Genomic DNA, 10,265 nt, shown 5'->3' with positions numbered 1-10,265 from the left:
CGTTTGTAATTGTCTTATGCACATGTTTTTCGATCGTGTTTTTCTATTACACATTTACTTTCGTAGCCTAACACAATAACACACTAATGGTATTTTTTTTAAATGCTATTTGAATAGAATTAGAATTATATTATTGTTGCTATTGTGCCGTTATTTGTTTGATTATTTGTTTATTATGCCGTTATAACGATTTGTAGGTCTTTTCGTCAACGAATTTGACTTTCAAACCAAAAAGTTATGGCATGGATATATTTACAAGGTGAGTAAACAACCGACATTTGAAACATAAAGATTCAAACATAACGATGAGGTTTAAGTAACCTTATGTTCCTTTTTACTTGCCAATAAAAATGACGACATTCAAATATGTATTATTAACCCTCAATTTAACTTCTGGCTTTATTTCTACCAAGGGTTGTCAAATACCTACTGGCTATAAGATAATAACTGCCTAAAAGCGAATACCTTCTCTATTCTGCAATGACGTGCGGAAAGGACCAGGCAATTACTGTTTCGTTTGTGTCTGTGGGTAACTGTCTTTCACATTTAAACTTTTGGGTCTTGAAAATTAAAGTTAAATAATACACGATTATTTAATTGTTTTCACCAGAAAATAAACTGTTGTAGTCTATATGTTCATCAACTGCAGGGCCATCCAAAGTAATTATACAAAATAGGCATAAGCACTGATAAATCAGTAGGCCTAGATAAAAACATTGCATTTTAATGGTGCGTCTTATATGACCCTGCAACCGTTTATGCTTTTATCAGAAATAGTTATACCTGTGACTGGGAACAATACTCCAACCGATGCCAAAATGTAAATTAATACAACCTATTATCTTAATTAATATCCACGCCCAAAAGTCCATTATAACATATTTTTAATGACTAGCTACAGATACAAGGGAAATGAGTAATCACTCACACACCAGTTGACAAGTGTGATTCCTTAGTTGGCAGGCTGCATATTTTCCTTATGTTTTCAATATGGTTTCAGGGACTTCGTTTAGGTTGGACAAGGAAACTTCAATGGCGCTCCACGTTTGCTCTCAGTGGAACTTTTAAAAGGAATTCTAAAAAAGTCCCGTAGAAGTATCATAAAACTGAGATTTTAATACAGCATATTTAATTCGAAGTTACAGATAGGCTATAATGAAAATGTAGGCTAGTAGATCACCCGATTGCTTTCCTGAAACGGCTCAGATAACAACTTACTGTACTCAATGTGCAGTTCAAAGGGCATGATGTTCATTTCAGATGGCTCATTTTATTCTGTCTGTTTAATGAGAGGATAGACCACAGCAGCAGTAACCTCAAAGAGGATAGTGTCAAGTTTACACTTTGAAATCGTGGCCTGAACAGAAATAATTACATTTTTCCAAAGCCATAGAGGTAAATATAACTTACTGCAGAGCCTATGTAGATTACAGCCGCCATGTTCAAAGTGTGAAGGATTATGGTGAGGAAACGGAGCTCTGCATGTGAAAGCTTGGGCTCTTTTGGGTTTGATAGCTTGATCAAAGGGAGAAGATGAGAACAATTGTGAGAGGCTGGAGGGGGGAGGGGGGGGGACAAAGGGGGTTTGGATACTTTGGCACCAATGAACCCTGCAACCTGAGTGCATGGATCCAGGGTGATGGAAGCAGGCTCCCGGGCTTCAGGGAGGGAAGGAAGGGAATGGGGAAGGGGGGATTGGTCGATAATTTCATGACAGTGCTTCTATATACATGGGCGTCATGCACCCCAAAAATCTAAGGGGGCACAAAAATATAAATGCAAGATGTAAAGTGTTGGTCACATGCTTAATGAGCTGAAATAAAAGATCCAAGAAATGTTCCATATGCACAAAAACACGTATTTCTCTCAAATATTGTGCAGAAATTTGTTTACATCCCTGTTATTGAACATTTCTCCTTTGTCAAGATAATTAATCCACTTGACAGGTGTGGCATATCAACAAGATGATTAAACCGCATGATCATTACATAGGTGTACCTTGTCCTGGGGAGAATAAAAGTCCACTCTAAAATGTGCAGTTTTGTCACATAACACAATACCACAGATGTCTCAAGTTTTGAGGGAGTGTGCAATTGGCGTACTGACTACAGGAATGTCCACCAGAGCTATTGCCAGAGAATTTAATGTAAATTTCTCTACCTCCAGCTTCGTTTTAGAGAATTTGGCAGTATGTCCAACCGGCCTCACAACCGCAGACCACGTGTAACCATGCCAGCCCAGGACATCCACATCCAGATCACCTGTGGGATCGTCTGAGAACAGCCACCCGGACAGCTGATGAAACTGAAGAGTATTTCTGTCTGCAATAAAGCAGACACTTATTCTAATTGGCTGTGCTTGACTCCCAAGTGGGTGGGGCTATGCCCTCCCAGGCCCACCCATGTCTACACCCCTGCCCAGTCATGTGAACTCTATAGATTAGGGTCTAATTTATTTATTTAAATTCACTGATTTACTTATATGAACTCTAACTCAGTAAAAATCGGTGACGGTATTTTTTTTTTTTTTTAAACAGGACAAATCTGAGGCGGTATGTACCCCTGCCCCCTATGGGCATGATGCCTCGGTCTATATAAATCCACACAGGAGCGGCCACCTAATCCGGCCACTCTAGGGCTAGAGACGCCAAGCAGATCAATCAATTAAAACATTTAGGCCCCAGCCAGCAGGGGTAATTACAGCCTTCCTGGTACTGCCTGTGACAGGGTACTGAGGATCCTCTTCATTAGAGCCACCTCCAATCATCAGGGCGGAATCTGACATTTGCCAGATTACAAGCAAGACAAAGGGCTTAGTGTAGTAGGTGCAAATGCACCTCCACTTTTGGATCCAGAGCTTTATTGGGGGATGTACATGTTGATACACAACGGGAGCCGTTGTTAGCGGCCTAAGCACTTTCGGAAGGGTACATTATGACCTCAACGTGGACTTTAAGGGATTTCGGCAGGCACTTTGTTGGAAGCAACCCTTGGTACAGGCGACACAGGGGCATCACATACAGCAGGGCCACTAATTGTAACATGAGATCCCAATCCTGGGCTGAAACAATGACCAAAGTGGAACAAATTCCATGGCTGAACAATAGTTTTAAATCATATCCAAAGGTAACCAGGCTTTAGAGCTATAGCCTATGATTCCAAGTTTGTATAAGTCAGAAATAATACCGAATGTGGATGCTCAAGTGATGAAAAAGTGGCACTTCTAGACTATGTCAACAAGATGATCGTTCCACCATCTTGACAATAGCTAAGTTGCACTGAATGTAAAGAGAATATACATATTGATCCTATTATTTACCTTGTGTAACTTGACTATGTAGAACTCAAGCAGTCATTTGAATGAGCATTCTAAAGACAGAGTAGGCTACAGATCATCAGTTGGCTTGGTTATCTTTGTCATCCTAATTGATTCAATAAAGAGGTGTGTGTGGCGCCACCTGCAGATTACTTTCTAACCCACTGCACAAGCATATTGGTTACACATGGTCCATTTTTAGAGAGAGCAGACAAGCAAGGCATGAGTTTGGGCATAACTGCATGTAATAGCATTAACATACAATAGTTAACTTCTGTAGGACTGCGTTTGGATGGAAAAAGTACCATTTGTGTCAACATTTCATTGATATTTTCATTGTAATGCTTTTCCTGTAAATAGAAGGCCACAAAAGGTGTGTGGACAAATGTTTATGCTAATATCTCATGAAAAGATCTAGTTTCACATGTACATGGAATCTGTTGGGTATCTTACAATACTATTCTCAAATTAATAAAAAGACTAATGTAAAGTCAATTTTCAGCCTACTGAGTAACACGGAACCCAAACCGGCTGAGCTTGTGCGCCATCGTGCATAAATTAATTTTGTTCCCCTACACCAAATGCGATCACGACACACAGGTTAAAATATCAAAACAAACTCTGAACCAATTACATTCATTTGGGGACAGGTCGAAAACCTTTAAACATGCATGGCAATTTAGCTAGTTAGCTTGTACTTGCTAGCTAATTTGTCCTGGGATATAAACATTGAGTTGTTATTTTACCTGAAATGCACAAGGACCTGTTATCCTACAATTAATCCACACATAAAACAGCCAACCGAATCGTTTCTAGTCATCTCTCCTCCTTCCAAGCTTTTTCATCTTATATGGTGATTGGCATCTAAACTGTCATAGTATTACCATGACGACCGGCAAAACAGTGTCTTTCAATCACCCACGTGGATATAACCAATGAGGAGATGGCACATGGGTACCTGCGTCTATAAACCAATGAGGAGATGGGAGAGGCAGGCCTTTCAGCGCGATCTGTGTCAGAAATAGAAAGGAGTTCTATTTTAGCCCTTGGCATCGCAGACGCTCATTGGCATGCACGAGCAGTGTGGGTGCAATAATTGAATAACACAATTTCTACATTTATTTTGCAACGCTCGCGCACGCGATGTGTCCGGTCTGGTCAGCATGTAAGTGTTGCTGGTTGAATTAGATTACACAGCTGAAACATGCCAAAATAATTCCCAAATTTTTTTTTTTACTAAATACCTGAGCAATTTCCCACTAAAAACAGTTGAGCACCATACCTTGTATGAAAGGAATTGTTCACAACAATACCAATACTTGACAAACACAGCAAATCTTTTCAAACAAACCTTGCCTTCAAAAAGCTATAACTACTAGGGTAGAATGATTTAACAATTCCTCAGGGGACGGTATAAAAATCTATTTCATCTATTTAAAAAAAAAATAATCACAATAAAACAATTGTGGAAAACCTCACAAGTAAATTTAAAATAACCAATCAATATTTTGTTTACTTGGACACAGTCCAGTGCATTTAAATATCATCCTAAACATGACTAACCAATTGTAAAAAATAAAAATGCATTTCAAGCATGAAAATGTTTCTCTCAATATAAATTCATAATTCTGTTTTGATTAGGATTTACACTGAGTATGTGACAAATCTGTAAAATACTCAAATGTCCTTTAAAAAAAGTGAAAAATATTCACAATTCTGTTCTTAAATTCCCATAGTGCTTCAGTATCGTCTCCACCGGCCATCTCTGGAGCCGTCCCTCCACCTGTCATCTCTGCTACGGTTGCCTCCGCTGCTCCCACTCCTGTCGTCATGGTTATAGTGTTCACCTCGCTGGTCATCTCGCTGGCTGCGGTGGTGGCGGTTGGAGCCGGTGTCATCAGAGTCTCCTGGGTACCGCTGGTCCCTGCCGTAGTGGCTGCTGCTGTCCTGCTGGTACCCCTGCCTGTTGCCTCGCTGTGAGGAGCTGTCCAGTTGCCAGGACCCACCACCTCCACCACTCTGTGGCTGTAGCTGTTGTGGTGGTGGCTGCCCCAGAAGACCAGCTGGGAAGCATCCATTCACCCCCTGGAGCTGCTGCATCTGGAGCTGCCACATGTTGTTCATCTGTTGAAAGGGACCAAAGAGCATCACTTTTACAAATCCTTGTAGACTGGTTAAATGTTCATAACACAGTCCACATAGTTATGTAGTCAAGTTTGCCTTATGCACAGGATACACATGGTACACAGTACAATGAAATGCTTACTTACAGGTTAACACAACAATGTGACATAAGTGTCACTACTGGAGATGAGGACAATGTGTAATTGAATGGCTTGACAAGCGTAATGGTCAGTGTGGATGGCGGTAAGCTCACCAAGGCCTGTCTCTGCAGACTATCAGGAGAGGAGAAGGACCTCTGGATGTGCTGAGAGGGTGAAAATGATGGGGAGCCCATCTGGTCTGGGCTCTTGTCAAACCTGCACAAGAAACATGGCATTCCATATCAACTACAGAGGAATAGAGAAGCTATTGATGCCCAAAAACATCCCCTACATATGCATACGAACATTGTTTTGTAGGAATTTGCATTATGTTACAACATACCTGCCCGCAGCCCCATGTGGATTGGGAGTATTCACAGGGCTTTGATTCTGAGAGTGCCCTGGACTGTTAATGTGACTGCTTCCTGTAAATATGTATCAAAAGAATGACAGTTCAGTTGCAGGAAGACCCAAATTATCCATTAGCTAGTCAATTCACATGACTTGTAAGGGGTTTACATTAGTTTACCTGCTCTAAACTGTACTTTGAGAGTCCTTCCAAATAGAGTTTCCCCATTGAGCAGGTTCATGCCATAGGGTACGGACACCTCATGTTTGAAACAGACAAATCCAAACGCTTTCTGTTTTCCATCATTGTCTTTAGGGATTTTCACTTTGAACAGAGGTCCTGCCTGCATCAAAGAGAAAACACAGAACAGACGATGGAGAACACAACAGTCAAATTGAAAAGCGACACCGATCAGAGGCAACCCTTAGTCGTCGTTCGATAGACCAGTGCTAGATATGTGTTCGCTAATATAGATACCTAGCTAACGTCTTTGCTGCAAACGAGTACCTAATTAGCTAAGGATGAAGGAACTATATTTATCTGGATGGCTAGATAATTACGGGCCAGAAGCTTCCTGGCCATAATTGTTTGTTGAATACTGAGAAAGTATCGCAAATAATTTAGCTAGCTAACGGTAGATATCGTAGCGTAGGTAGCTAATTCAAAGCTACTGCACCTGTAAAAATAGCTCGAATAAAAGTTCCTCCGTCACTTTTGGATCTAAATTTCCAACAAAGAGAGTCCTGTCTGTTTCATCCGCTACTCCCATCTCGTTTTAATTATACCTAATGCACTTTATCGGGATGCAAATTTATAAACAAATTACAATGCTGCGATTTTTAAACAGGAGGTCCGTGATACGGCCGTAAAGCAAAACTGACGTAATTCCTTAGCTGGAGTTGCAATAACCATCTTGTTTTACGACATATGCTCTTGCGCTCCAGTAAAAAAAAAAGAGGACATGGCATCAAATAACATGTCATTAGTTTAGTACACATGAGCTTGGCTTCCTGTTACGTTTGTATTTACTGAATGTTACAATATGCCGATCAGTAACACACAATTAACAGTTAATAGTGAAAAAAGTAGCCTTGGCGAGAGCTTTCGTTTTTAAATTATCAGCTCAAAATGTTTAACATGCAAGGATTCCCGAGGCTCCCTAGACCTGCTACCTTATCCCAGAACTGCTGTTTCAACCCTCTCTCGCACCTGCTGTCTCTTCCTCTGAATGCTTGACAATGAAAAGTCAACTGACATTTACTCCTGAGGTGTTGACCTTGCAGTGTTGCCAACTCCTCAGTAAGGAAAGTAGCTATTGGCTGTCCTAAAAATCGATAAATGACATCATCACCGAATTTGCATAATTGGCCATGTGCATGTAATTGTGATGGACACTGTAGGAGAGAGGAATAACGTCATGGGAGAGACAAAAAAGTGAGTAAAAAACACCCTAGATATGTTTAGAACTACAAATGAGCAAGCTGCAGAGTGGCACACACAGCGAATAAGAACCAGATATTTGAGGCCATACTCCTCCTTGAGCACTTTATGGACCCCATTGTTAATCCCTGTCATAAGAGGCATTGTCAGTCCCTATCCCCAGGAGTTTCTCTTTTTTAAGACAACACTTATCGATGAAAGCCACAACAGCACAGGCTATAGATTTGGCATCTCCTCCCTCCAACTCAACAAGCCCCAGAAATGTTGATACAATTGTCTGCTTGGTGTCACTAAAGTACCTTATCACAACCTCCAGGTACTTAGAAACACTAACATCTGTGGACTCATCGAGGAGGAGGCGGAAACGCTGGTCACCCACATCTGCAACCAACGTTTTCAGAAAGTGTGGTGCTAGTGTAACAGTATAGCTTTCGTCCGTCCCCTCGCCCCTACCCGGGCTCGAACCAGGGACCCTCTGCACACAGACAACAGTCACCCACGAAGCATCGTTACCCATCGTGCCAACAAAAGCCACAGCCCTTGCAGAGCAAGGGGAACAACTACCTCAGGTCTCAGAGCCAGTGATGTCACTGATTGAAAGCTATTAGCGCGCACCACCGCTAACTAGCTAGCCATTTCACATCGGTTACACTAGAACACCATTAATCATTTCTGTGCACTTTGTCCTGTGCATTTTGAAGTGGGTAGCAGCAGTGGAGTCTGAGAAAGCAGCTCTACATGCTTCTCCAATGTGATCACATGCCAGCATGGAACCATTTTCAGCGATAGCTAATGTCATGGTGGCCTCAGCCTTTTTGAAGAGTCAATTTTTTTAACCATGAATGGCAGCTTGTTTTTGGTGTAACTGTTATAAGGCTTTGCCTTTTGAGTATGTTTTTGAGTTGTCATGTGTTTTTCTATATCACTAAGTTTGGCGTAGAAATCAGCCTTACAATACAGGCAGTATGCCCGTGTATCATCTCCAATAAACGGCTTCAACCAGCCTTTGAATTCAGTGTTTGATTCCCACTCCTTTCTGTCTCAGCCTCCAGTATTTATGCTGCAGTAGTTTATGTGTCGGGGGCTAGGGTCAGTTTGTTATATCTGGAGTACTTCTCCTGTCCTATTCGGTGTCCTGTGTGAATTTAAGTGTGCTCTCTCTAATTCTCTCTTTCTTTCTCTCTCTCTCTCTCGGAGGACCTGAGCCCTAGGACCATGCCTCAGGACTACCTGACATGATGACTCCTTGCTGTCCCCAGTCCACCTGGCCGTGCTGCTGCTCCAGTTTCAACTGTTCTGCCTTATTATTATTGGACCATGCTGGTCATTTATGGTCCATGCTGGTCATTCATCTTGGCCATGTTATAATCTCCACCCGGCACAGCCAGAAGAGGACTGGCCACCCCACATAGCCTGGTTCCTCTCTAGGTTTCTTCCTAGGTTTTGGCCTTTCTAGGGAGTTTTTCCTAGCCACTGTGCTTCTACACCTGCATTGCTTGCTGTTTGGGGTTTTAGGCTGGGTTTCTGTACAGCACTTTGAGATATCAGCTGATGTACGAAGGGCTATATAAATACATTTGATTTGATTCTGTATTTTTGAGTGTACAGTTTAGACTGAGACATGATGAGCTAGCCAGCTAGATGTTTAGCTTATGTCACAAGAGAGGCACACACACAGTGGACAAGGTGAGTAAGTGACTGAGGCTATGTGAGTCAAATGCAGTGATTTATTTTTGTGTAGTGATTTATTTATGTAGTGATTTTGTTTATTTTAGACAAAGAACATTTTACATCTACATCCCACCCTGAATGTAAGCCAGGGCGGGATCAGCCAGTGGCGCCTTCCCGCATGCACGATTCATTTGCAGTCTGGACGCGGAGGGGTGAACATCTCCTGCTCTGACTGTAGCTGGGGGACTGGGCCGCCTGTGAGTGCTTTTAGACGGGTGGGGCCCACGGCAGAACCCGCTGCTCGTTGAGAAGAGTAAGAACGATAAGTGCTTTCACGTCAGAGTCTCCAAAAGTCTCCAATAACACCAGAAAAAGTCGCTAGATTTGTCGCTAGTCAATTTTTGAAAATGTGTTGCTAGAGGGGTCTGAATACTCGCTAAATATATGACAAAGTCGCTAATTTGGCAACACTGTTGACCTGTTGCACCCTTTATAACCACTGTGATTATTATTTCACCCTGCTGGTCATCTATGAATGTTTGAACAGCTTGAAGAATGATCTAGCCGTAATGGCCATGTGCTCTTGTAATCTCCACCGGCACAGCCAGAAGAGGACTGGCCACCCCTCAGAGCCTGATTCCTCTCTAGGTTTCTTACTAGGTTTATTCCTTTCCAGGGAGTTTTTCCTTGCCACCGAGCTTCTACATCTGCATTGCTTGCTCTTTGGGGATTTAGGCTGGGTTTCTGTATAAGCACTTTGTGACATCTGCTGATGTTAAAAGGGCTTTATAAATACATTTGATTGATTGATTAATTGATGCTGTGGCAAAGTAGGACTACTTTCCCCAGCTGTCCGATGTGCCGTGGGCAAGGTGTGAACCCAATCCCCTGGTGATAACTCAGCCTGGCCTCGGAGTCATACAAAATATACTTTATGATAGCTTGACTGCTCCAAAATGTAAGACACCTACTAATGGTCTAGTTGAGAGAGAGAGAGAAACAAAAGTAGGGAAGTTGGTCGGGGAGGATGGTTGGACGTAATCTGTGACCGTCTAGCAATCTAAGGGTTTCATGTTTGTGTCGCATCGGGGGAATCAAATCAAATTTTATTTGTCACATGCATCGTAAACAAAAGGTGTAGACTAACAGTGAAATGCTTACTTCCAGATCTTTTTCCAACAATGCAGCGTTAAGATAAAGATACAAAATTAAGTAAAAAAATATAA

General features: G+C 41.9%; 1 protein-coding gene across 2 annotated transcripts; it reads right to left on the bottom strand.

Moving 5' to 3' along the window:
* Nucleotides 1-4,528: 4,528 nt before the first annotated feature.
* rbm7 (RNA binding motif protein 7) lies at nucleotides 4,529-7,224 on the bottom strand. Of its 2 annotated transcripts, none has more exons than XM_042296279.1 (5): nucleotides 7,138-7,224; nucleotides 6,109-6,271; nucleotides 5,923-6,004; nucleotides 5,693-5,795; nucleotides 4,529-5,439 (listed from the first exon to the last, which is right to left on the bottom strand). In XM_042296279.1, exons 1-5 carry the CDS (start codon nucleotides 7,183-7,185, stop codon nucleotides 5,056-5,058), a joined length of 780 nt encoding a protein of 259 aa, XP_042152213.1. In that variant the 5' UTR covers nucleotides 7,186-7,224; the 3' UTR covers nucleotides 4,529-5,055. The 2 variants fall into 2 exon arrangements, with proteins under 2 accessions (XP_042152213.1, XP_024298871.1); XM_024443103.2 differs by lacking the exon at nucleotides 7,138-7,224 and adding an exon at nucleotides 6,605-6,816.
* Between the last annotated feature and the right edge of the window lie 3,041 nt (nucleotides 7,225-10,265).

This window comes from Oncorhynchus tshawytscha, linkage group LG13, assembly GCF_018296145.1.
Source record: "Oncorhynchus tshawytscha isolate Ot180627B linkage group LG13, Otsh_v2.0, whole genome shotgun sequence".
In the NCBI taxonomy this organism is placed as follows: domain Eukaryota; kingdom Metazoa; phylum Chordata; class Actinopteri; order Salmoniformes; family Salmonidae; genus Oncorhynchus; species Oncorhynchus tshawytscha.
The sequence above is the reverse complement of the archived record's forward strand: the minus strand, read 5'-3'. Positions and strand labels throughout refer to the sequence as shown.